The sequence below is a fragment of the Tiliqua scincoides genome, chromosome 8 (assembly GCF_035046505.1).
Source record: "Tiliqua scincoides isolate rTilSci1 chromosome 8, rTilSci1.hap2, whole genome shotgun sequence".
Lineage (NCBI taxonomy): Eukaryota > Metazoa > Chordata > Lepidosauria > Squamata > Scincidae > Tiliqua > Tiliqua scincoides.
Genome location: NC_089828.1, coordinates 14484874 through 14512406, shown reverse-complemented (window position 1 = coordinate 14512406; position 27533 = coordinate 14484874). Strand labels below are relative to the sequence as shown.

The window sequence follows — 27533 nt, the reverse complement described above, 5'->3', positions numbered from 1 at the left end:
CCCCTGTCCAAAACCTTGATCAGCTGACCAGCCAAAGAGGATGATACTAACTTAGATCAGTGCATTGTTTGACTCAAAATAGGGCAACTTCAAACACAAGAATGTACTATGATGCAACATCATGCATAGTGACCCATTCTGTAAAAAATACTGACTTCGTACCAGTCAATGCAAGCACCTGGCTGATGCCAAACTGGGCCACTCCACAATTCTGGAGCACCATCACATCATCATCTTCAGGCCCTGGCCTTGCTTCTCGTCTGCAAACAGCACTGGTCTTGTTTGGGTAAACCTGCATGCCCACTGCAAACGCAGAAATCCATAATTTTATGCAGAGGTCACCATTCTAAGAGATGGAAATGCACAGATTTGAGATATGGGTCATAGTAAACAGCCAGCAAGTGAATGACAAGAAGCAAAATGAGGTGTGACAAGAGTACTGGTCCGGATCCTCTCTCAGGTCAATTTTGCTGACAGGTCTGTAAAATGAGAGCAGGCCATTCATATAGATGGCTTGGGGGGAAAAATTAGACAAAGTCACAGAGGCGAGGACTGTCAATGGCCATCAAGCCAGGATCACGAAAGAGAACCTCATGTGTTCAGAGAGGCATTATGCTGCTGAATAGGAAAATGGTGAAGGCAGAGCAGAGGACTGTCTCCTTCCTGCCCTACTTGAGAGTGTTCCAGAAGCTTCTGCTTGGCCACTGTGGAAACAGGATGTTGGACTAAATCAAGGATGGCCAAACTTGCTTAGCATAAGAGCCACATGTGATAAACTTCAGATGTTCGAAGAGCCACAATATTTAAGAAGCATTTCAATTCTTAAATATATTTACTCACAACATTTAAACTTAACGTTTCAATTCAGTGGACACTCAGTTAAATATACTGAGTGTTATACTCAGTTATAGATACTCAGTTATATATACTCGGTGGACACCTGGTAAATATAAAGCTGGAAATTTCTTATTTACCTTTTATATTAATTGTGATGCACAAAGGAGCTCAGCCAACTTCTTTCCGAGAGCCGTGCTTTATACGTCAAAGAGCCAGTAGCGGAGCTAGAGGGGTGGGTGCGAAAGCAACACAGAGGAGCTGCCTCTGTGTTGCTTTTGCACCTCGGAATGGCCCCAAGAACAAGGGGGAGGGGCAGCTTACATGATACGTTTCAGAGCCGTGCGGCACTTACAGCTCCGCCCCCTCTAGCTCCACTACTGCAAAGAGCCACACATGGATCATGAGTTGGGCACCCCGGGCTAGGCGAACTGTGGGCCTGATTCAGCAGGGTTCTCCTTAGACTAAATGCTTAAAAACATAAGTATGCACTATATTTCTAGGAATTAGAGGGTCTTTCTTGGCAGCACCCTGGCTGACGGTTGTTGGCTTTGCATGCTGGACTATTTGTGTTTTTACTTTGGCTTTCGTGGTGCTCCTAAAAGGAACTGTGTGCTGCTTTTAGGGTGAGCCTACTCACATATATGTGAACATACAAAGCTTCCTTCTATAGGATGAGACCATTAGTTTGCCTGGTTCGGTAGTTTCTACACTGACTGGCAACAGCTGTCCAGGGTTGAAAACTCCGGAGGTCCATCTCAGTCCTATCTGCAGTTGCCGGGGATTGAACCTGGAATCAGCTGCATGCAAGATGCATTGACTTCTGACTCATCCCTGACCAGCACCCCTTCAGTCCACCAAGCCAAATCCAGGCCTGTTGCATTCCCAAGCCATTGCGTTCTTTGAACCCATGACTACCTTGCAACGCTCCTGTTTAATATAAAGAATGCATGATGGAACACATTCGGCATTTCTCACCCACTGACAGTAGTCAATGAACTGGAGTTGAGGGAAAGGAAAGCCACTGACCCTGATGACATTGCCCCATGATTTTCTTTTACTAGCTGTTATAAGAGAAGAAGATGTGATTTGGAAGCAACTACACATTCCACCTAAACATCTAGTTAGGCTTTTATGTGGTAGGCAGGCTGAAGTTGTGCTTTCATTGAGGAGGAGAGTCTTTAATGGTGCCAATCGGAGCTTTCCTCCCAGGATAAATGCCATGGGTGAGTGATCCAGTTCAAGATCATGACAGGGTAAATGGTTGAAGCCCTCTCCCCCCAGTGCCATAGTGCCAGTCTGGAACACCCTCCATGGCTTTGATTTACTATAGAAAAACTGTACACATTAATTCAGATGTCCATAACTTTTCAGAAGCTTTAGACCAGGCCCTGGCAACCTATGGGTCAAATCTGGTCCACACAGAGCTCAGCTTGGGAGATACTGCCCAGTTCACTTTGTGCTAGATGGAGAATGGTGGAGCCACCCACCAAGGCTCACAGAATACCGGATGGGGCAGGTGGCTCCGCCATTCCCTATCAGGCTGATGGAATACTGGGTGGCTGAGCTGAGCTGAGCAACCTGGAGCCATTTCCAGGTGCTCAGCAACCTGGAAGTTTGGTGGTGATGTGATGACATCATCATCAAACATCTGGCCAAAGAGGTTACCTAACCCTGTTTTAGACTGCTAGCTTGGAAGCAGGCACTGTTTTAAGTTCTAATTTCTGTTCTGATTTTAGGCGCTTCCTAAATAATAAACGATGATGATTCTAGTCTGAGAAAGGAAGACCCATCCTACGTTTTCCTGCCTTGTCTTACTCCAAACAGAACTTAGCAAGGATAGACCACAAAGACCATTCACCATAGCTTCAGTTCTCAGTCCTACAAAATAGTGAGATCATGCTGTTGCTCTCTTGAATGATAGCAGCTGTAGATAATTCACTCCAAAACTTTCTGCTTTCCTAATGAACACTGACAGTTGAATTCATTAAAGCAATCTCAACCACTGATACCTCAAGCCCTCCTAACACAATCAGATCTGCTGGAGTCCCTTATGTAGCCCAACTGGAAAGTGTCATTGCTGTGAACTGGCAGAAACGGACTCTTGCAGGCACCTTCCAGGGTGGAATGGACATCATAAAATGCCTCCTGAACAGGGCAATTTGAAAAAAAAAAAATATTTGTAGGTCCTGTGCAGGTTATTCACTTACTGTTGACAGCTTTTCTTGGTATTCTTGGAACAGAGTTCTCTGTCTTGAAGTTCTCTATCAGAAGCTGGCATCATCAATATATCTGGGTCAACAAAAGTGTTTCATTGAGCGAGTGAATTATGTGGACACACCTGGGGTGGAGGACAGTTCGATTAGAGTGGAGCAGCCCATCCAATCAGCACTGAGGTATTTCTAAGGGCTGTTTTATTGGTCTTCCTGCCTCTTTCCCATGTGCCCTCTTGAGATGAAGGAGATGTCCAGTAAGGGCTGCGTTTCATTGGGGTGCAAGGACAAGTCATTGTTTATGGGGATGTTGTTGAGACCTTTGCCCTTGAGTGTGTGGACGCTGCACCTCTTCAGAAGGGTCACCAGGATCGCTTTCATCATGACCATTGCAATAAACTTTCCGACGCAGCCACGGGGACCAAATCCAAAGGGCTGGAAGTAGCGATAGGGAACCTGAGCAAAAGCAGTGGGCAGAAACAGAAGAATTTAAAGAAAGTTCAAGCATAGTTTGAAAATATCCATCATAAAAGACCATTTCCCCCCCTCCCTTCCCTTTATAATCTTCCTCACTGGCAGTTTTAGATTGTAAGCTCCTCGAAGGCAGAGACTTGTCTGTTTTTTTTTGTTGTTGTTTTTGTTTTTACAATGAAACCCTGTTAAGCCCCACGTTTGTTGAGGTGTGATTGATGCACAAGCCTATTGCTCTGCTCCACACTTCCTTTTTCATTCTCCACTTCCTTTTTTAAGTCCAGGGAGAGTGGGAAGGAGGATCTGAGTGACTGAGGCTGCAATCCTAACTGATTTTCCAGCACTGACATAAGGGCAATGCAACTCCAAGGTAAGGGAACAAACATTACCTTACCTTGACTGCCCCCCAACTGCAGGATGCAGCACATGCCCCACTGGCACAGCTATGCCAGTGCTGGAGAGTTGGTTAGGATTGCGCCCAGAGATGTCTGGGAGGACAGCATTATGACGAATGTGCTGTGCCAGGCAAAGCACAGAAATCTTCACTGCTATACTGTCATGACCCCTTAGCAAGAACCCTTCTCATAAGAAGCAAACTTACATTGTTCTCAAAATTATCCAGTGAAAACTCATTTGGCTTTGGGAAGAACTCCAGCCTATGCATGCGCCCAATGTTCAGGATGATGTTTGTCCCCTTCTTCACTGGGTAGCCATCAATTACATCATCTTGCAAGGCTCGGCGCATGACCAGGTCCACAACTGGCTGGTACCTCATGCTCTCGTAAATGAAATTCTCAACCACCTTAAGCTTGGGCATGTCCTCGCTTTGTAACTCTCTGTCACCTGTAGAGAGTAAGCAAGATTAAAGTGGCTTGCCTTTGAGTATGGGCTGGAGGGAAATTTCCACTGAAACATGGAAACTGGTAACTCTTGAGATTTAAAAAAAGAATTTTAAACTGGGGCTGACAGCCATTTAAATAAAGCATACAGCTCAATCCTATGCATGTCTGCTCAGAAGTAAGCCACATTGTGCTCAGTTGGGCTTACTTCCAGGTCAGTGTGAATAGGATTGCAGCCATAGTCGATTAAGGATGCAGTCCTATACATACACAAGCATGTCCCATTATACTCAGTGAAACTTACTTCTGAGTAGACATGCATAGGATTGCACTGTAATTGCATGAGTTTTTGTTGATTCATGGATTCATCCAGCAGTTCTCAAAATGTGAGTTCAGGACCCACCAGTCCTGACACAATTTTTGGTGGTTCGTGAAAATGACAGGGCAGATGAGGCTATGTGCATTAAGGTTTAAACAAGCTGCTATGGTGCGGAAGGGGGCATTGCTTCCCAATCACCATTATAGCCATACCCCCTTGGCATTTATAAACTAGGCCTTTAGGCCCTCTAAAATGTACGCGAACCACTGAATTAATCCATTTAAATTTGCACAGGAGCAAAAAATAGTAGTTCTAGATCTTTGCTTGAATAGTGGAATCAAACTGACCTGCAGAAGTGATCTTATAAACTTTGATTTCAGTCTTCTACAAACTCATATTCCTCAAACCTGAAGAGGTAAATTTCCTTCTAACATTTCACCCTATAGTTCCATGGGATTAAACAGAACAACTCTGGAGCAAAAGATTATGGCTAGAATGCTTTTTTGTTGGCTTTTAAAGGCTGCTGCTTTTATGATTTAATATGATTGTGTCTATTGTTTTGCTTTTAAAATGTTGTAAGCTGCCTTGAGCACCCTGATGTTAGGGGGAAGGTGAGATATAAACAAACAATCATCTAATGCTGTTCTTGAAGTAACCTAATAAGAATTCATCCACCCTTGGAATGAACTCTAGCAAATGCAGAAACATGTGTTTATTACAAGGGGTGAATGGCTTTGTGATTCAAACAGGAGCTGACCAATCAGTGCTGTGCAGATCCAGCTTTTGTTGCCAACCGGAAGGCAGGATTTCCTGTGAGCTTAATCTAGGAAGGAAGATGGTCCATGCATCTTAAATGCAATTTGCATGCTTTTACTGCAAGTGAATGACTGAAATGTGTATGCTTGTGGGCACATGCGCATTGAACGCAGCAAATGTGTGTCCAGAGTGCATTCACTCACCACACTTTCAAATGTTTCCTTTGCCACTGTCCTAATTGTTTTGGACCCTTTTCAAACCTGGAAGCTGAAATGAGAGAATACGAAGTCCAGTGTCACTGGATCCTTACCAGTCACAGACTGTATTTCCTTCATCATCTCCTCTTCCACTTTAGGGTGTTCCGCAATCAACATCAGCATGAAGAAGAGAGTCACGGAGAGCGTGTCCGGGGCGGCGATCAACATCTCCAAAACACACTGGTTCACATTCTCACCCGTTAGTTCCCCACGGCTCTGTGTAAAAATGAATCAGGCCAACAGTGATTACTGAGCTCGGCTGTCAACAACACTGTGAAGTCTGTTTCAAATTAGCTCAAGATGGGGTCATTTTGTCAAGCCAAAAATAACACTCAGGAGGGTGATGAGTCTAGGGACAGCAATACATTGATCTCTTGCATGGCAAACAGACAGCAGTGTACGCGGTGGAACAAATAAAGAAGGAAGGGTTCTGCTCCCAGATCATTGCAACTGCGTCTAGTTTTCTTCCCAGTAGCTGGAACGCAGGAGGCTGCACATGATGGGGCTCAATCTGTCCATGACAAAAGTTACCTGGGCAAAAATAAGCTGCGATGCAAAGTCCATGTGATCTTCCAGCTTCTCAGCTGCAGAAAGCTTCTGCCGCTTCTGTTCTACTAAGATTTCGATGACTTCTTTCAACTCCTTCCTAAGACACAAGAGACCCAGTTCATCACAAATGCCTTCCCGCCTGCTTGGAAGCTTAAAAACAAGCCTAGGATGCTTCGGATAACATAGAGCAGCTGAACAGGAATGTACTTGCAATGTCCATAAGGCCACTACAACAATCCATGTGGCCCTCTCCAGGTGACTCCATGCGGAGGAACTAGTCTAAACTGCTGCAGTGAAAATCCCCCCTCAAAATTCACCTTGTCCATAAAGACTTTGGCACAGCTTTCTAGCTCCCAGACCCCTACTCTAACTAAGCCTGGGTACCTGTGCAAATCATATATTCATTTGTCAAATCGTCATATATGATTATTTATAATCATAGATTATATGATCATATGGGCTATAAACTCTGCAGGAGGGACAGGGAGGGGTGTGTTGGAGATGGGGTGGCCGTTTATGTTAAGGAAGGGATAGAATCCAGCAAAGTAGAGATTGAAGGTGGGTCCAACTCCATAGAATCTCTATGGGTTAAATTACCAGGCCTGAGGAGTGATGTAATACTGGGGGCGTGCTATCGTCCTCCAGACCAGAAACCGGAAGGGCGCCTTGAAATGAGGAAACAGATCAGGGAGGTGACAAGGAGGGACAGGGTTGTAATTATGGGGGACTTCAATTATCCTCATATTGACTGGGTCAATTTGTGTTCTGGTCACGAAAAGGAGACCGGATTCCTTGACATGCTAAATGACTGTGCCTTAGAGCAGCTAGTCATGGAGCCCACCAGAGGACAGGTGACTCTGGATTTAATATTGTGCAGTACTCAGGACCTGGTTAGAGATGTCGGTGTTACTGAGCCATTGGGGAACAATGATCATGCTGCGATCTGTTTCGACATGCATGTCGGGGGAAGAATACCAGGCAAATCTCTCACAAAAACCCTTGACTTCCGACGAGTGGACTTCCCTCAAAAGAAGAGGCTGGTTAGAAGGAGGTTGAAAGGGAAGGTAAAAAGAGTCCAGTCTCTACAGAGAGCATGGAGGTTGCTCAAATCAACAGTAATAGAGGCCCAGCGGAAGTGTATACCGCAAAGGAATAAGGGTTCGACTAAGTCCAGGAGGGTGCCCACATGGCTAACCAGCCAAGTTAGAGAGGCCTTAAAGGGCAAGGAAGCTTCCTTCCATAAATGGAAGTCTTGCCCTAATGAGGAAAATAAAAAGGAACAAACTGTGGCAAAAGAAATGTAAGAAGGTGATACTGGAGGCCAAGCGAGACTATGAAGAACACATGGCCAGCAGCATTAAGGGGAATAATAAAAGCTTCTTCAAATATGTTAGAAGCAGGAAACCTGCCACAGAAGCGGTTGGCCCTCTGGATAGTGAGGGAGGGGAAGGGGAGATAAAAGGAGACTTAGAGATGGCAGAGAAATTGAATGAGTTCTTTGCATCTGTCTTCATGGCAGAAGACCTCGGGCAAATACCACTGCCCGAATGGCCCCTCCTGACTAAGGAATTAAGTCAAATAGAGGATAAAAGAGAAGATGTTTCAGACCTCATTGATAAATTAAAGATCAATAAGTCACCGGGCCCTGATGGCATCTACCCAAGAGTTATTAAGGAATTGAAGAATGAAGTTGCTGATCTCTTGACTAAAATATGCAACTCGTCCCTCAAAACGGCTACGGTGCCAGAAGATTGGAGGATAGCAAATGTCACGCCTATTTTTAAAAAGGGAAAGAGGGGGCACTCAGGAAACTATAGGCCGGTCAGCCTAACATTTATACCTGGTAAGATGGTGGAATGCCTCATCAAAGGTAGAATCTCAAAACATAGACGAACAAGCCTTGCTGAGGAAGAAGCAGCATGGCTTCTGTAAGGGTAAGTCTTGCTTCATGAACCTTACAGAATTCTTTGAAAAGGTCAACAGGCATGTGGATGCGGGAGAACCCTTGGACATTATATATCTGGACTTTCAGAAGGCGTTCGACACGGTCCCTCACCAAAGGCTACAGAAAAAACTCCACAATCAAGGAATTAGAGGGCAGGTCCTCTCCTGGATTGAGACCTGGTTGAAGACCAGGAAACAGAGAGTGGGTGTCAATGGGCAATTTTCACAATGGAGAGAGGTGAAAAGCGGTGTGCCCAAAGAATCTTTCCTGGGACAGGTGCTCTTCAACCTCTTCATAAATGACCTGGAGACAGGGTTGAGCAGTGAAGTGGCTAAGTTTGCAGACGACACCAAACTTTTCCGAGTGGTGAAGACCAGAAGTGATTGTGAGGAGCTCCAGAAGGATCTCTCCAGACTGGCAGAATGGGCAGAAAAATGGCAGATGCGCTTCAATGTCAGTAAGTGTAAAGTCATGCACATTGGGGCAAAAAATCAAAACTTTAGATATAGGCTGATGGGTTCTGAGCTGTCTGTGACAGATCAGGAGAGAGATCTTGGGGTGGTGGTGGACAGGTCGATGAAAGTATCGACCCAATGTGCGGCAGCAGTGAAGAAGGCCAATTCTATGCTTGGGATCATTAGAAAAGGTATTGAGAACAAAACAGCTAATATTATAATGCCGTTGTACAAATCGATGGTAAGGCCACACCTGGAGTATTGTGTCCAGTTCTGGTTGCCGCATCTCAAAAAGGATATAGTGGAAATGGAAAAGGTACAAAAGAGGGCAACTAAGATGATTGCTGGGCTGGGACACCTTCCTTATGAGGAAAGGCTACGACGTTTGGGCCTCTTCAGCCTAGAAAAGAGATGCCTGAGGGGGGACATGATTGAGACATACAAAACTATGCATGGAAAGGATAAAGTGGATAGAGAGATGCTCTTTACACTTTCACATAACACCAGAACCAGGGGACATCCACTGAGTGTTGGGAGAGTTAGGACAGACAGAAGAAAATGTTTGTTTACTCAGCGTGTGGTTGGTCTGTGGAACTCCTTGCCACAGGATGTGGTAATGGCATCTGGCCTGGATGCTTTTAAAAGGGAATTGGACAAGGTTCTGGAGGAAAAATCCATTATGGGTTACAAGCCATGATGTGTATGTGCAACCTCCTGATTTTAGAAATGGGTTATGTCAGATGCAGGGGAGGGCACCAAGATTAGGTTTCTTGTTATCAGGTGTGCTCCCTGGAGCATTTGGTGGGGCCGCTGTGAGATACAGGAAACTGGACTATTTGGGCCTATGGCCTGATCCAGTGGGGCTGTTCTTATGTTCTTATATGAAATAATCATATATTCTTTCCCTGCCTCCTATGCTTTCTCTATACTTTCTTTTGTTTGTATGTTCCTTGGGCCAGGGACCTGGCCTGCCACCCGCGACCCCAGCATTTTATATCAAACCCTGTAAGCATGCAGGTGGGGCTACAGTGTGAAGTTGGGACCCCAAGGTGTGCTCCCTTTCAGGTTATAACCAAGTCCAGTATACCTGGTTACATAATGCCTGAACAGAATTTCAGTCACCAGGTTGTGCATATAATGTAATGTATGAGCAGCTCTTATAGGAAATGGGAACCTCTCCTCTTATAAGATTGGTTTGGATGGTGCTCTGAACCAGCCCTTCCCAATGTGTGGGGAAGGAACATGGGCATGCTCACCACTCCCCTCACTTGGGGGGACAGCAGACGAGCTGTCACCTGATCACATAGAGCAGGTTTGTTCAAATCTCCCCGGTGCACAGTTTTAATGCCACTTTAAAGCGTAGTACAGTAGTGCAATGTGATGGTGCACTAGTGTGCCAGACAAAGGGGGAGACATGAATACCCATGATCTCCTCTGTGCTTATATGCATGTAGCCATTTGGAGCATCACCTGAACCAGCCCACACATCGTGCAAAAACAATTTGCGCTCAGTCCTTTAAGTGTCAGTTTAAATGTCACACTGGAGGAGAGTGCGCTGGAGACTTCTTTGTAATGTTCAAAATGATCTGTGTTATTTGCCAATGTAGAGGATGAGCAGGCACTGCAAGAGCATGGAAGCAAGAGCACAGGGAGGTAGCATTCGCCACAAAGCCCGCGGCTCCAGGGACCCAAGGCTCTACCCCAGCTTTGTGGCCAAATGCACACATTCCTTCTTTCTTCAGCCTCCCTGGCACACACTTGCTGCTCTCAGCCTTGGGAAAGGAGAATCCTCTCCCTGCAAGCTCAGCACAAATGCATGACTCAGAGCAGTAAAAACCGTTGCTGCTACTTACGCAGACTTCTCATATTTCTTGTACAGCCAAGAAATCTTAAAGAAGATGTCAGGTTTCAGCAGAAGTGCTTGCCAAGCGTTGAAATAATTTTGGATTTTCAGCACGATGGCATGTTCTAGAATGACAGGCAAACAAAGAGCAGGATGGAGAACTGGACATGGAAAGAAAAAAGCCCCCACAGCGCACCGGGACTGTGACTTGATAAGGGCCCGTCCAAGGAGCCAGTCATTGTTGCTCCAGCTGAGCACGGGAACAACAGCATCCAAAGGCTTGCAGAGAACAGCAGGGGGGCCTTGAATCTGGTTGACGGCTGAGTTTTGTTGCAGCTGCCCTTGTACATATACCCCTGAAGCTGCCTTATATCGAGTCAGACCATTGGTCTATCTAGCTAAATCCTGTCCCCGCTGACTGCCCAGAGTTCTAGAGTTGAAGGGAGGGGTCTCTTCCAGCCCTGCTTAGAGATCTGGCATGGTATAGTGGCTAAGAGATGGAGTTTATCCCAAGTCAAATCTCACCTCTGCCATGAACTCACTAGTGGTTTGGACTCTTCTCCTCCTCCCTTGATCATGCATTCATCTATGCAGAAATGCATGAATTGGGCGATGGGACTGTTCCTGTTGGCTCCACCTCCAGTATGAGCCTTCCCATGCACTGAGGTCATCTTTGGAGGCAGGGCAGGGCTGGCATCAGACTTTGATAAGGTTGAGCACTGGCTCAGGTCCTATGCCCATGAGAAAGTCTACTCGGCCAGGCCAATCCCTGAACTTTCAGTACTGATGGAAGTGGCAATATCCAATGCATCGTCGGGAGTACACCCCAGAGGGCCCAGCTATACCCCAGAACCCCCAGCAACCGAGGACCAGCCTTCTATGGAGATGTTTGGTCTGAAATGATGGGGGAAAGGGACCCATTTGCAGAAGGGGCAGACAGGAGAGAGGAGGATCAATGAATAAAGGAAAACCATCAATATATGACTAGAACGGTTTACTATGACAAAATGCTCAACTCTTCTTTGAATCCAGTAAGACACAACAACAAAAAATACCGTCGTCTTGTGCCAGATTTCTTCCCTGAAGGAGAGCATTAACTGGAAATGCTTAGGCCTATCTCTTCAGAATAAACCTCTCCCTAGCAACTGTTGAAGATCTTTTTCCTTCACGTCTCCTCTCCCAACTAGATATCTGCCAAGGCCAAAGACCAGAAGACTGGCTTGCGAAACTGAAAATCCTGCAATTGTGTGGGACTTTAAAGCTGTGAGCACATCCAACACACATATATGAGTCATGTGCCTTAAGGTTGATATCATGCAGACTCCATTGGATCCTCAGGATTCCTCCCTCCCTTTTATCAGGGGGAAGGATCATGGTCACTGGGGTACACATACACAGATGTACACAAGAAGAGCCCTGCTGGCCCAGACTTATGGTTCAATCATAAGTGGTTGAGCTAGGCATAAAGTAGATAGGTAGGAGTGCCGGCAGGAAGGCCTGTGCTGTCCCACTGGCACCAGATTCAAGGGGAACATGCACTGGAGCAGGTAAGAGCTACTCCAAGCAGTGCAAGGGCAAGAAGGGGATATAAGGGGACAGGGGAGGAAAGGGTATAAGTGAATCAGGTCCCAAGAGGGCGTGGGATCAGCAGCAACCACATCATACCCTCTCCCCCTCCCTGGGTCTGAAAACCCAACACAAGGCAACCCAACACCAGCTATTTAGCAGGTGAAAATCCAAGTTGCCCCATTGACAGGCTGAGGCTTTACCCAGGTAAGGGAATGAATGTCCTCTTACCCTAAGAAGACCTCCAACCATGCTAAGGATGCAGCGCAGCCATGCTGGTCCCACAGCATTGGCACAAGTTAGGATTGGACTGTAAAGGCCAGAATCCTGCATTCCATGGTGGCCTAGTACCATATGCTTTCAGAAAAACCCACAAGATCAAGGCTTGGATTCAAGCATGTTGTCCCCCCACTCCAGCAATTGGTATTTCAGTCTCATGCTGCCTCTGAACCAGAGGGTCCACGTAGCCCTAATGGCTATTAGCCCTCGATAGACCTGTCCTCCATTAACACCTCCAAGTCACGCATCACTATGGTGGTGGGGCATTCTGTTCCCCATGTTGTGTACTAGCTTTCTGGTAGCAACCATGGGACAAAAGGCCACTCCAGTAGGCAGAAGTATCAAGAGAGTTAAAGTCCTCTACAAGTCATAAGAAACAGTTTACTCTAATGAAACACCATAGCCCAGTGGTTCTCAAACTCTCTGGGAGAGTTTGAGAGCCACTAAGTTCTTGCGTGGGTGGGAGGGGGGAGGCAGCAGGGGCCGGGGAAGCAGCGGTGTGATTCCCCAGGATCCTCCGCTTTAGCAGAGGCAGGGTGTGATCGCTCCGCGCCGGGCTTCCCGCACCCCCGGGAGGCTGCAGGGACTTGGGTATGTGTACCCAAGCCCCTGCAGCCCCCCTGAGCGGTGCGATCCTGGGGATCACGCCAACACTTTCTCCCTGCCTCCAGGCTGCCCCCGCCCCTTAAGGGGGCAGGGGCCAGGGCCCGCAGGCTGGGGCGTCGCGACGCCCCACTTTGAAAAGCCCTGCCATAGCCCAATCAATTTCCCCCTCTCTTTTCCTTTCTAGGAATTCAGTCCAATACGATGCATGTCTACTCAGAAGTAAGTTCCACTGAGTTCAATGGGGCATACTCCCAGGAAAGTTTGCATAGGATTGCAGCCTGTGTGAACCAGCTCTGGTTAGACTCGAGTCTTGGAAAATAATATTAATTAAAAAACATTCTTTGAACTCAGTGGCGTACGCCTCCATTTTGCTCTAGCGGCCTGGAATGGCCCCAAAGGGGAGGGGGAGGAACCGCTTGCACGGCACGGTGAGGCTTCCTGCAAAACTTAGTGCTTTGCACCCCCTCTAGCTATGCTACTAATTGAACTTTTATCCTCTTTAGTTTGCACAGGGCAGGCAAACCTCTCATGCAAATTGCTTTGCAACAGTAGAAATGTGAGCATAGGGGTGGGGTGGGGTGGAGGAAAGAAAAGAATTATAATACCATCCAGAGGAACGCCCAGAAAAAGTTCATTAGAAGTGTCCAGCATGATGAGCCTCATCAGACTGAGGGTGTGGATGCATTCGGACCCAGTGGCCTCCTCGAGCTGTTTCAAGTGCTTAGTTGTGGATTCCACACAAATGGATATCATGCGCTTTAGACCAGGGCCTGACAGAGCTGAAATTTTACAAAGGGAAAATATGGTTCATTTCTGAAAGAACCAAAATAATGACCATAATTTTTCTTCCAAACATCGCTTTGATCACCACAGGTGTGGCAAACAGGAACCCAAGCAGGTACTGCAATAGAAGAAATGCTTCCTGCTGTGGGAACGTCAAACCGATGCTCTCTCAGCATTGTTGGAGAGGCAACAGCATGTGAGCAGTGCCACCCAGTGTATATATTCAGCAAGTGTGGAAATGTTGGCCTCCACCAGTAGGCAGAAGTTTATTGCTTGCTTAAAGGCTTATGGCAGCAGTTCCAAAACTCACCTGGGTCACAGCACCCCTACAGCCTCCTCAGCGGGGTGCTGCCATCTTGGATCTCATGAAATCTTGCACGTTCCAAGATAGCAGTGCCCAAATGGGCTCAGCCACCCCGAACCTTGTGAGTTTTTGAAAGATCCAGGATGGCGGCACCCAGAGGAATAGATAGGTGGACATCCCACGGCACCCCTATGAGTGAGCTGTGATCCCCCAAGACAGGGGTGTCAAACTTACCGTATTTTTCGCTCCATAAGACGCACTTTCCCCCCCAAAAAAAGTGGGGGGAGAAGTGTGTGCGTCTTATGGAGCAAATACTGCAGAGCTGCAGGCGTTCTCAGGGCAGCAGAGCCTCCTTGGCAGGTGCTTCTGCCCCTGACCAGGGTCCTGCCTGCCTGCTCAATGGTAATGCAAATGCAAATGCAATGGTAATGCAAATGCAAATTGTAATGCAAATGCAGGCGCTCAATGGTAATGCAAATGTAATGCTTAGTGACAATGCACTTGCAGAAAAATACTACAGTACCTCATTCTACCAGTGCAAGGATGATAAAGCGGAAAAGGCTAGCATATAAAATTCCTTTTAAACTAGAGGTAGTAAAATATGCTAAGGAGCATGGAAACAGAGCAGCAGAGAGACATATTTTATTACACTATTTGGTTCAGAATATTTTTTTTCCTGTTTTCCTCCTCTAAAAACTAAGTGCGTCTTATGGTCAGGTGCGTCTTATAGAGCGAAAAATACGTTAATTCATTCAGAGGGCCAAAGTTAGCATTTGTGCTGCCTGCTGACAGCCAGAAGTGACATCATTAAGCAGGAAGTGACATCATTAAGCAGATCATGACCAGAAACAAGCACTTTGTTCTCACATAGAAACTCATTAGCTGCAAATGACAGAATTGAAAACGTGCAAATCTTTTCATATTTTCAAGATATGAGAGAGCCAATTATCACACTGGGAGAGCCCAATTATAACAGGAGCTGGATAAATTGCTTACAGGGGCCGCATTCAGCCCATGGGCCTTATGTTTGACACCCTAGCCCTAAGGCGTCACGATGCACACTTTGGAAACCCAGGCTTATAGGTTTGTTCTGATCTGCTTTTACCAGACATCTTATCTGACTTTTCCTATTGTGATGTTTCTGCCTTTGTAACAATGGCTGGAGTTCTCTCATTGCCCCAGTAAAGTTCTTAACAAAAGTCAGTTTGCTGTGTGTGGGTCTGCTTTCATCTTTCTGCTCTGCTAATGGGCCTGAGGATGACTCTGCTTCCAGTAATTAAACTAAATGCCAGAGTGCCACTTCAGGAACACAGACTTTCACAGCCAGATGAACTGAAATGACGTAGCTTACCTTTGGTGAAGAAAGGTCGGATTTCTTTCCAGAGAGCTGGGTTATTATTAAAGATAATGCCATTTTCATGCATCCCAATGCACTTTAAGCCAAGTTTGCTCCCAAACCTAGAGGTATAGTGACTATGTTTCATTACATGAAACATGCTTGAAGATCTAGGAAATAAAAGAACATGATATTGGTCAACAGGTTCCTTTCACTTCAATAGTCTCTCTGCCCAGCATTGCTCATCCATGGGGTGGGGGAGCACACACACTATTATTTAAAGAATTAATTTTTTATTTCCAAAGAAAACTCCATTGTAATACTAATACAAATACTGGATCAGTCACAGAGGCATCCCTGCAATTACCAGAAGAGGATGCAGTGACCTGTCTTCCAATTCCTACAGCCAGTTGATAGACCAGTGGTTCTCAAACTTTGAACACTGGGACCCACTTTTTAGAATGAGAATCTATCCAGATCCACCGGAAATGATGTCATGACCTGAAGTGACATCATCAAGTAGGAAAATTTTTCACAGCTCTAGGCTGGAATCCTGCCCACACTTACCCAGGAGTAAATCCCATTGACTATCATTGTTAAAAGCATACACATAGTAGCCTGTTAAAAGTACAGATCTGTTACAGCTCCCCAAATGCAGACACATGCCAGTCAAATATATTAAAAATAAAATATTGCGATGAATGGGGACCCACCTGAAATTGGCTTGCAACTCACCTTGTGGGTCCCAACCCACAGTTTGAGAAACACTGTGCTAGACCATGCCCAGCATCTGGCATTTCTATGGAGAGTGAAGGGTTGCACTCAGAACATCCTATAGAAGTTCAGCTGGGTCCAGGAAGAGAATTGGGTAGGCCTGAGAACTGAGTAGGCCTGCTCGGGTTACTTATAACACAAATGCTCAGGAAAAAAATTACTGTAATATTTGTGTAAAGCAAATATGTAAAGTCCCTAGACTCCTGTAGACTGTTTCATCCGACATATTTAACAATTTTTTAAAAAAAGTTTAAATTTGCAACCCTGGGGGAGAAGGCAGGCATGGATGGGGAAGTAGTTATTTTAAGAAAAGTTGTTGAAACTACTTACTTCTTTCAACACAGTTCCAAAAAATTGTTCCAGTTACATTTACTCAACTCTTGTTAACCCCTGCTAATTGGGTAAGAGGCACTTTTCAAGTGGGTGCTCCTTTTTTTAGCAGGGGGAGAGTAACTGGCCCACCTCACCCCAGCACTGTTTATTCTAGTGGCTGTCTGCTGGTATTCCTTGGCATCTTTTAGATTGTGAGCCCTTTTGGGACAGGGAGCCATTTAGTTATTTGATTTTTCTCTGTAAACCGCTTTGTGAACTTTTAGTTGAAAAGCGGTATATAAATACTGTTAATTAATTAATTAATTAATTAATTAATTAATTAACTTAACATGATGTTTCAGGACAGGTAATGTAATTGTAGGTGGAGGTCATCATTGGCTGCAAACCTGTCAACTGGACGTAGAGGCAGTAACGTAGCTAATGATCATGTAGCCTGGTGCCAAGCTCAAAATGTTGCCCTGGAAGTGATGTCGCAACCGGAAGTGACACCACGCCTGGACTTTTAAAAAAGTGAAAATTGGGAGGAACCCCCCTCCTCCCCCCAGCAGCTCAGCACCCACTTGCTCTGCTGCCTCCCCCCAGTCAGTGGCATAGCTAAGGCATCTATCTGCTACCCGCATGATAAAATCAAATTTAATTAAGGAAATAAATAAAAAGTTATTGGTTCCATGCTGTATCATAATAACATCTCATTGACACTCAGAACAATCAGTCTCATAGGTCAGTTTAGAGTAAGGCAAATCTACTTTTTGTTCGACAAGACAGTTGCATTTTCATTTTCTGGTTAATTGACCATAACTTTTGATAGAATACAGATATTTCAGTGCTGTTTGTTTCATTGCAATCTGCATTAAATTACCTTTCCAATGATATATAACATGATGGTATTATTCATACATACCAAGATTTTCACAATTTTGGTCACTAGTGTCAAGCTCAGCTTGTTGCCCCCCTAAAGCTTGATGCCCGGTGCAACTGCTACCCCCTGCACCCCTTAGCTATGCCACTGCATAGAGGCAGTTCTTCAAGTGGTGCTCCTCTTATATTTAGCAGGGGGGAGAGTAACTTCACCCCAGCGTACTGTCTTTTCTCCTGCACCTTTTTATATTGTGAGTCCTTCTAGGACAGGGAGACATCCAGGTATTTTATTTTCTCTGTAAGCCATTTTGTGAAACTTTTTTTTTTTGTTAAAAAGCTCTCTCTGTATGTGTGTTCTTAATAATATTTTCTGAAAGGCAAAGCATAATAATACTTTCTGAAAGGCAGTCTATAAACTATAAACAATTAACAAAATAAAATGACATGCTTGCAATTTGTTTAGCTGCCCTTTTGTTGTAGCATATCCAAAGACCAGCAAGAAAACTAAACTGAATTTCCTTTAGAGGGAGCTAGAAGCTTTAAAATGTCACAGTTACCGGAAAAGAGGGCAGAGAAAAAGATGAAGCAGACAAGGTGGCTCTGTTAGGGTTCCTTTGTGATTCTGTAGAACAGATTTCATTTGATTTCTCTTTTAAAGGGGAATTATCTCCCTTGTCATGGGAAGTCAGAATGTTTGCAACAATAAAACTGGCTGCTTCAAGAAGCCACACACCTGAGCAAACTTTGTAGGAAGCATGTCCTACTGAGTTTAGAAGGACTAACCTTAGTAAAGATGTTCTGGACCAAATTGAGAATATGCAATCACACAATTGCACACCTTAAAAGCGATCAGGGTTGCCAACTGACCAGAAAAAATTGCCTGACTGTTCCTGTGACTTAACAACAGCAGTCTGATGATCTGCAGAGATCAACTGATGAAGCTTTTTTGTGTCATAGAGCCAAGCATGATGATTTTTATATTGCGGGAGGTCAAAACTGCAGTTAAAGAGACAACTACAGGGGTTGGATTACTTTAAAACAGGGGTCTCCAAACTTTTTGGCCAGAGGGCTGCATCAAATATCTGGCATAGTGTTGAGGGCCGGAAAAAAATTTATTTAAATAAATTAGAGATGGAACTTAGATGAGTGAATAAATGAATGAATGCGATCATTCATTCAACCTCTCTGGCCCTTGAACACCCTCCAGACACAACCAGAGCATAGTTCCAGTCATGTTTGGCCAAGTGGGCCAGAGGTTTTCAGGGGACAAGAGGTTCGCATCTGGTCCCCGGGCCGGGGTTTGGAGACCCCTGCTTTAAAGCGAAACAACTTGCTTATGTTCCAACAGTCCTATGTTCTGGTTTCTTTCTGTGAAAAATTGGTGTTGCTATGAGTGTCCTATTACGTTTCTGTTAGTGTGAGATACTGGCATTTTCATCAGGGCTCAGCCCAGGGCTCAGCCCCCTCCTTGGGGTCCCTAAAACTTAGATAGTTTTGAGTGGTGGATGAATGAGCCTGGTTATTAATGAGAGTGATGATATATTTATAGGGAGGAATTAAATCAATCTAGTTTGCCATCTCTCTCTCTCTTTCCCTCTCTCTCTCAACACACACAGATGCACAAACACCCTGCACACAATTTTAAAAAGGAAAAAAGCTATTCTCTCTTTAAATAGCATATGGGTGTGGTGGGTACCATTAAGAGCAGAACTGGAGTGGGGACAAAGTCTCCACCCCACCCCACCCCCACTGGCTGCCATGGTTCCACTCTCTTTCATGCCCTGCCTGACCCACTTATTAAACAAACAACCCAATGGGTCATGTAGTGCATTCAATAAATCCTTAGATTGTGATCCACAAACCAGATAAACTGAACCTAAGGAATCAGAACATAAGAATAGCCCTGCTGGGTCAGGCCAAAGGCCCATCTAGTTCAGCCCCATCTAGTCCAGTAACCCACCAACTGCCTCTGGAGAACCCACAAGCAGGGGAGAAATGTCTCTCGTTATTGCTCCCCTAATCATACTGTTGCTGAACCTGAAGGTAGGGCAATGTCATCTGATTGATTTCATTAGAACCAGATGTTTTAGATCCAGATGCTCTGTTTTAACCAGATTGTTAAGCAACCAGCTATGACCATATATGACCAGCTATGACCAATGGAATGTCAGGGCCATCGACCTACTACAACCAGAGTCTTGTGGAAAGGCTATTTGTATTACAACAGTTCCAAGGGGATGGTGCAAACTATTACATAAACATTCTTGATTATTCTGCATTTTGGACCCAGCATTACAGCTGGCATTCAAAAACCTAACAGTTGAGAGGGGGGAAAAAGTTTCAGAAAACAGGGTTGCCAACTTTTCAACTGGGCTTGAAACTGTGCCTTTTGGCAATCATTCTTCTCCCTGTGCAATGTTTGACTTGGTGAAACATACATAATCACCTGCTTCTCTTGCTGATTTCTGCAGAGGAAGCTGTTGTTAAAGGCATGGATGCAAGATAGGCTACCTCAGTGGTTCTCACACATTTAGCACCAGGACCCACATTTTAGAATGAGAATCTGTCATGACCCACTGGAAGTGATGTCATGACCGAAGTGACATCAACATATTAAACAATCTTTGGCTGCCATTCTACCCACAATTACTCAGGAGTAAGTCCCATTGACTATCATTGTTAAAAGAATATACATAGCAGCTTGTTAAAAGTACAGATCTGTAACATGTCCCCAAAAGGAGTCACAGACCATGGTAGCATCAAGTCTAATATATTAAAAATAAAACATTGAAATTAACGGGGACCCAACTGAAATTGGTTCACAACCCACCTAGTGGGTCCCAACCCACAGTTTGAGAAACACTGGGCTACCTTTTTCTGGTAATTTGGCAACTTGGTCCAGAAATGAAAAGAGCCACCTGATATTTTGCTGTCAGAAATGGCTTTGAAAAAAATCTAACCAGAGCTAAATGCCTATCACTGGTTGCAAGACACCCCCCATCCCATCCTCTCTATTATTGCAGAGATCAAAGATTTACTTGCTAATAATGAGGGTCTCTTCTCCGCCAATCCACACTCTCATAAATTCACCGTACATCTTGTTATAGTAGTTGCAGGCACTGCCTAAGCCCATCCAGAGAAACCGAGCATGAGAAATCAGGGGTCCAATCCCCATACAGTAACTGGGTCCTGAAAGAAAATGCAGGGGAAGAAGAAAATAGGAGTTGCTATCACATCGTCATCATCTATTTTTGCACTGTCATATTGTTTTTGACTGGATTTTGTATATATCCACCTACTGAGTCCTTCCCAAGGACCTAGGACGGGCAGCTACTTTTTGTTTTTTTATGGAGTTGTGCTACAAATATTGCCATAGTATGTACTCTGTTCCTAGTAAGGCTGCCTTTCATAATTGACCGTTGGTGCTAGTGCTCATCCCGATGGTGTTCAAGTGCTTTTCCAGGTGTTTCGGGATAGCACCCAACGCCCCTATGACAATTGGCATTAATTAGCTTTCCTGTGCCACGGTCTTTCAATTTCCATTTGCAGGTCTTTATACTTGGTGATTTTCTCCAGTTCTTTACCTTCTCCTCTACTGTCACCAGGTATTGCAATGTCTACTATCCAGACTTTCTTATCCTTCTTGTCAATGATGGTTATGTCTGGTGTGTTGTGTGACAGATGCTTGTCGGTTTGTAATGTATTCTAAAATCCCAGAGCACTTTTTCTTCATTCTCTACCACTTTTTCAATTTTGTGGTTCCGCATGTTCCAGTGAATCATTGTCACTACTACTGCTACTACCACCTACTTAATACTTTTAATGAACATAGTATATGCATGGATCTTACTGCAGAGCTGGAAAACTGCCAATCAAAACTGGAACCTCCCTCTTTCATTGGAAGAATGTTATGGGGGTGCAGACAGGAGCCTGGCCCCTTATGCTCTGTGATGAACCTGTTAACTAAGGCTGCAATCCTAACCACATTTTCCTGAGAGTAAGCCCCATTGAACAAAATAGGACTTACTTCTGAGTAGACCGGGTTAGGATTGTGCCCTAATGCAATTAGAAGGCAACTGCAAGTATGATTTGGTTGGGGAGGGAGAGGTCTTCTGCATTTCATACCTTTCCCCCTCCCAAGAGGTTGGCCTCTACTCTTGATCACATAAAAAGAGCCCTCTGGGTTCAGACCAAGTCCTTTTGGTTTAGCATCCTGTTTCTTGCAGTGGTTAGCACAGGTGCTTCTGGGAGGTCTGCCATCAGGGCACCAAGAGCAACAACAGCCCTTCCCTGCTGCCCACCTGACCCAGCAACAGGTGTTGGTTCCCTACCTCCAAATACAGAAGCTGCAGATTGACAGGTAGCACCCACTGCCCTTCTCTGTCTGCCCACATCCATCTCTTGTCCCATTCTTGGAATTTCAAGGGAAATGGAAAGCCCCTGCTAAGTAGGCAGAGGGGCAGTGCCATTTGCCCCCTTACCGAGGTGGCTCTCATATATTTAGCAGAGGAAGAACAACTGTCCTGCATCCCAGCATAGTCTCCCTCTCAGTGGCTGTTTGCTGGTTTCTCTCTGGTTTTCTTTTCAGACTGGGAGCCCTTTGGGGATGTTCCTTTGCTATGGAAATTGCTTTGAGAACTTCTGGTTGTTATGGTTGACAAGCAGTATGCAAATATGATAACAAGGGGGGGGAGGAAGAGGGGCAGCTTTTGGTGAGGCCAGGCACCATGCAAAGGGTAAAGGTGGCAGAATATGGGCATACCACCTGAGGTGCCTGGAGGTGTTGGCCAGGCCCTGTTTGTTCCCTTCTCCTTCCCCTCTGGCATGATCCTAGATTTTGTTTTGTTCCTAGATATGAAAAAGGCAGTTGCTGTACAGTGCATGAATGCCAAGAACCTAGATCGTGCAGCCACAACTGATTCACCCACTGTAACTGGTGAGTTACGGAACCAGGAGAACCTCTGTCTTGTCTGGTTTCTAAGGAGTCAAATTATTCATAGTCCATTGATCTCAGTCCCATCCCTCCTTCATTCTCCCTATCCATTCTCCCTATCCAGCAGTATGGCATTGGGGGGGGGGGGGTCAGACTACTTGTTTGGGGAGATGCTTGACCTCCCCTGAAGTGCTGCATATGACACACATGTAACCATTTCCATCTGTGAAATGTTGGAAGCTATAAAACGGGTATACTCAGGGGTAACCTCAAAGCTATACTCAGGAGTACCCTGCAGATGCCCAATCTCGTCTGATCTCGGAAGCTAAGCAGGGTCAGGCCTGGTTAGTACTTGGATGGGAGACCGCCTGGGAATACTGGGTGCTGTAGGCTTATACCATAGTCTTTCGAGACTGAAGGTTGCCAACCATACTCAGGGGTAAGGTTACTCAGGGGTTACCCCAAGGTTACTTAGGGGTTAAGTTCTTTCTTGACCGTAGCTGGTATATGCATATCTGGTTTTAAAAATGGGGCACAAAGTGACAGAGGTATCAAAAGTATCAAAAGAGGTATTTAAAGTATCAAAAGAGGTATTTAAGTATCAAAAGCGCAATCCACTTTTTGCCACAGGACCAAGAGTTTTGGAATTCATTTTGATTAGTAATTTAAACATAAGGCAGCCCCCCCCCCCGCCCAGCTTGTTGCAAAGATATCTCTGCTTTGAGGGTGACCATTGCTTTTTACCATTTCAGCAGCTTCCTTGAGAAAACAATGCCTTTGTTTGCCTTTGTTCTCAAAAACCACACGCCACAAATCTCACAAGCTGCGTTTCTAAAGAGGTTACCTGGGATTGATGGTGTTTCTTCCGAATTCCAGAAGAGGAACAAGAAGCCCATCAGGATCAACAGAGGGACGGTAGCTACTGGCATGATCTCAGACATCGTTTGGGTGATATTGTACTGCGTGAAGTTCAGGGTTTCTGCGAGCATCTTGTCCAAGCCAACCTATCTTGCCCCTTGGAGAAAATGCAAGAAGAAGAGGTTGAAAATGCCCTCTCACAGCAACTCATAAGGCTTGAATGCCTAGCAGCCTTTTTGCTTATCCTGTAATGGAGAGAGCCTCTTTCACAAGAAGGTTTGTTTTATAACAAGGCCGGAGCTTGAGATAAGACAACCCAAGAGACAAGTCAAAACAAGGGTGAAGATACACGTTTTGGCCTATAAAACAAAGCGTCTCTGACCTTGGTATTGCAGCTCAGGTTGCTTGCAGGCTGATAGAACCAGCTATATCTATTGTTACCCCTGAGCAGCGAATCCTGATGTGGACCCAAGACATGGTGTCACGTTTCGAAACAAAGCCAAAGAGATTACACTCCTTGCTGTGGACAGAGGCTCCAGGAGCTCGGGCAAAACCTTTCATCCCAACTAAATCTGTTGCCAGGGGTTAGAAAAGTCCCTGGACTTCTAAGACCACTGAATGCATTTCTTAGTGCACAGCATTTTGGGCCATGCTTCCAGATGAAGAGAGTGGCATATATTAGTCATTATTCTAACCTGTTTCTATGTATCATTTAAAGGCTTGACTTGTAATGGTTATAGGTGGAACAATACATTTTAATGATGACAAGGATGTTGTGGTGGCTATCACTAGAACAGTGGTTCTCAAACTTAAAGCACCAAGTCCCACTTTTTAGAATGATAATCTGTCAGGACCCACCGGAAGTGATGTCATGGCTGGAAGTGACATCATCAAGCAGGAAAATTTTTTAACAATCCTAGACTGCAATCCTACCCATACTTACCCAGGGGTAAGTCCCATTTACTATCATTGTTAAAAGCAAATACACAGTAGCCTGTTAAAAGTACATATGCCAGGGTAGCATCAAGTCTAATAGATTAAAAATCAAATATTGAAATGAATGGGGACCCACCTGAAATTGGTTCACAACTCACCTAGTGGGTCCTGACTCACAGTTTGAGAAACACTGCTCTAAAATGTATTCAGTGCTTCTATCCTAGATCTATGACATAAACTCTTGGCCATGCTGTGATTCCAAGTTGCTTTATACTGAGTTCAGACTGCTGATGTCCAGCATTTCAACCAGGGGTCTTTTTTAGCCCTTCCTGGAGATGCCAGGCATTACAGCTGAACCCCTGAACATGCCAGCCAGGTGTTCTACCCTAAGCTATGTGTCTCCCCCAGCACAGTCCCTACTTGCTGATTGCTGATGAATCACTGTTCAAATATGATCCTTGCTTTTGCCTGGGGGGGGGGGCACCTTGTTAAATTTTTGTTAATGTGATTTGTTGGGGTTGTCACTATTCAGGAATTAGGGGCTCTGCAGCTGCAATCCTATCCACACTTACCTGGGACTAAGCTCCATTAACTACAATGGGACTTACTTCTGTGTAGACATGTGTAGGATTGGGCTCTGAATCAGTGGCTGGATGCATCTTGCCTCTGTGCACTTCCATGCAAACGCCAATGTTATAAAAGTGCACACTGGGCTAGTTCACATCCTGCTGCTACTGAGCTGCGCATGACCAACTGTTTTCAACACATTGCAATAAGTAAGTAATATTTTTCTTTAACCAAAAGGGGAAGAAAGAGATAGGGTGCAATCCTACAATGGACTTGGGTCGACGCAAGTCCCTTGTGTCTGCCTGGGAGTGTCGCAAAAGTGCTGTAAAGCACTTTACACCACTCATTGGGGAGTGCAAGGCCGGTGCATGCATGTGCGCCAGCCTCTCTGTGCCGCCGTGAGTCCTGGTGTTTTGTGTCAGCTGAGCTTGGCCGATGCAGGGGTCGGGGGGGCATGGGAAGGGTAGGGAGGAGGGGGGAGGAAGGTGTTTTGGGGTGGAGGGAGGGCAAGCAGGACTGTGGATGGGCAGGCGGGGAATAGGAGGCAGGGCCAGAATGCAGCAGTTATGCTGGATCCTGCTCCTGCTCCCAGGCAGCCCAGGGTAGTCTCGGCTGCTTGAATGTGCGCCACCTGATGAGGTGGCGCAGATCCAAGTAGACCCATTGGGGCTGCTGCAGTGTGACTCAGGGTAAGGAGAAACGTCTCCCCTTGCTGGCCTGCAGTCAGCCGGAAACTTGCACTGGATCCAGTGCAGGCAGGATTGTGCTCTCAGATGCTTTTGAATGAGTGGGAGACAGACTATTGCACTCAGAATGGATGCACGATGCACTGAAGAGCCTTCATCAATTGGCAGTTATGTGTCAGAATTGGCGGTGGTGATTTGGACGTGACCTTTCTCAAAATAGAGGATTTCCCTAGTTTGATCAGTGAAATGGTGGAGGGTCTGAAATCTTTCATAATCTTAATGAAAATAAGCAGAGCTGACTGTTCATAAATGTTTGAGGGCACATGATTCTGTTCAGTGGCATAGCTAAGGGAATGCAGGGAGTGGCAATTTTACCAGGCAACAAGCTTTAGGGGACAACAAGCTGAGCTTGACACTAGTGGCCAAAACTGTGAAAACCTTGGTATGTACTAATAATACCATCATGTTATATGTCATAGGAAAGGTAATTTAATGCTGAATGCAATAAAACAAACCTTGTTGGAATATCTGTATTCTGTCAAAATATATGGCCAATTAACCATAAAACGTTTTATTTATTTGCTTAATAAATTTGACTTTGCATGGGGGGGGGCGCTACAGAATCTTCTTTGACCCCAGGTAGCAGATGCCTTAGCTACACCACTGATACTGCTAGTAGATCTATTGTAGGTCGGGTCAGTGCCTGGGTGGGGAGACCACCTACGAAACCCCAAGTGCGCTACCTTGGACTTTGCGATGGGAAGCTGAGAGGATATCAACACAACAAATAAACAGCTGTGAATTCTAGCTTAAGTCTGACGTGGTGAATAGGAATAGAATCAATGTATAGGAGGAAGTTGGGACTCTGCCTCTGATTTTTATATATTGATTGGATGTACTTTTGTTTGCAGAGAAGCACTCCACACTGGGAATCATGTGCAAGGGGCCTGTGAGCAGATAAGTATATGTACTGACTTACCTCAGGAAGTAGACTGGCGGGCAGTATCTTCCTGTGGCCACCTGCTGCTCCACTCTTCTCAGATTTGAGGAGAAAGTGAGAGGAGAAGAGAGCGGCGGGCTAGACTGTCTTTGCCGCTCTAACCTACCACTCTCCTCTCTTTCAGAAGAGTAAAATATTTAGCTTAATGGTGCCACTTTCTGCTTATTGATGTCACTTCCGGCCCTCAGCAGGCACAATGAATGCTAACTTCACTCTCTGTACGAAGTGAGTTTGACACACCTGATCTAAAGCTTTAGACAGAGCTCTCTGTCATTAAGCAGATGACGGCCAGAAATAAGCACTTTGTTCTCACTTAGAAACTCTTTAGCTGCGTATGACAGAAGAGCAAATATGCAAAGCTCATTCATATTTTCAAGATATGAGAAATTCCAATTATCACATTGGGAGAGCCCAATTATATCAGGGGCTGAATAAATTGCTTCTTGGGGCTGCATTCGGCCCACGGGCCTTACGTTTGACACCCCTGCTTTAGAAGCATGTTGGATGTCCATGTGCATTATCTTGGTCACCCTTGCCACATGTTTGTATAGTCCATCAGTCAGTGGACATGGGACCAAGGATGACATGCATAGGATGGGGCTTTAAGGCTTTCTAGTGAGTTGGCGGATGGGGTGAAAGTTCAGTCAGGGACTTTCAGTTCATATTCTTAGCTGACACACTTGCACCACTCACGGTGCTGCACATGTATCGCCTTTACTGTTCAAAATTTAGCAGTCATTATGAAAAGACCTTGACTCCCAGGAGACCCGATCTAGCTGAAGAGGAATTATGTATCTGCGTGGGGCGGAGAAGACTTTTAAAATACAGGGTGAATCCATTTATCCCTGCAATCTGTTTAAACCCCCCATTCCGGAACACAGTGTTCTTGATTTTCAATTACAGAATATAAAGATGGGAAACTTATGTACCTTTGGTCTATTAAGTCAGTTATAAATTTCGGACACCTGTGTGAAGATACATCTACTGAAGCCCAGCTCGTATTCTTGAAACCAATTTCTGAGTCCTTCTAGAATTTGAGTCAACAAAGGAGCCTTTTGGCAGTGAAAGAGCAATAAATCTGGGGTACAGCCAAAGGATAAGATCCACCAAATAGTTCTGTGTAATTCATATGTAGTTTCTGCCCAACCCCTTTGGTAATTCTTATTTTAAAAATCAGTGGTTTCTGTCACGGGTCAGGAGAATTTACACTCTGGAACTTTTATAACTGTACTG

General features: G+C 45.2%; 1 protein-coding gene across 1 annotated transcript; it reads right to left on the bottom strand.

The window, feature by feature from the left end:
• Positions 1 to 3248: 3248 nt before the first annotated feature.
• CYP19A1 (cytochrome P450 family 19 subfamily A member 1) lies at positions 3249 to 23242 on the bottom strand. The gene is made up of 9 exons (XM_066635281.1): positions 23098 to 23242; positions 20359 to 20509; positions 15371 to 15525; positions 13538 to 13711; positions 10492 to 10606; positions 6221 to 6335; positions 5743 to 5905; positions 4120 to 4361; positions 3249 to 3503 (listed from the first exon to the last, which is right to left on the bottom strand). The coding sequence occupies exons 1-9, from the start codon at positions 23240 to 23242 to the stop codon at positions 3249 to 3251; spliced, it is 1515 nt and encodes a 504-aa protein (XP_066491378.1).
• Positions 23243 to 27533: the final 4291 nt, after the last annotated feature.

What these genes read in the sequence shown, in the direction of transcription:
- CYP19A1 (XM_066635281.1), bottom strand. Translation starts at nt 23,242, where the DNA reads ATGCTCGCAGAAACCCTGAACTTCACGCAGTACAATATCACCCAAACG. An exon ending in CCGACCTTTCTTCACCAAAG is followed by an intron (nt 13,712 to 15,370) that starts GTAAGCTACGTC and finishes GTAAAATTTCAG; the next exon opens with CTCTGTCAGGCCCTGGTCTA. An exon ending in GGAAATACAGTCTGTGACTG is followed by an intron (nt 4,362 to 5,742) that starts GTAAGGATCCAG and finishes TACTCTCTACAG; the next exon opens with GTGACAGAGAGTTACAAAGC.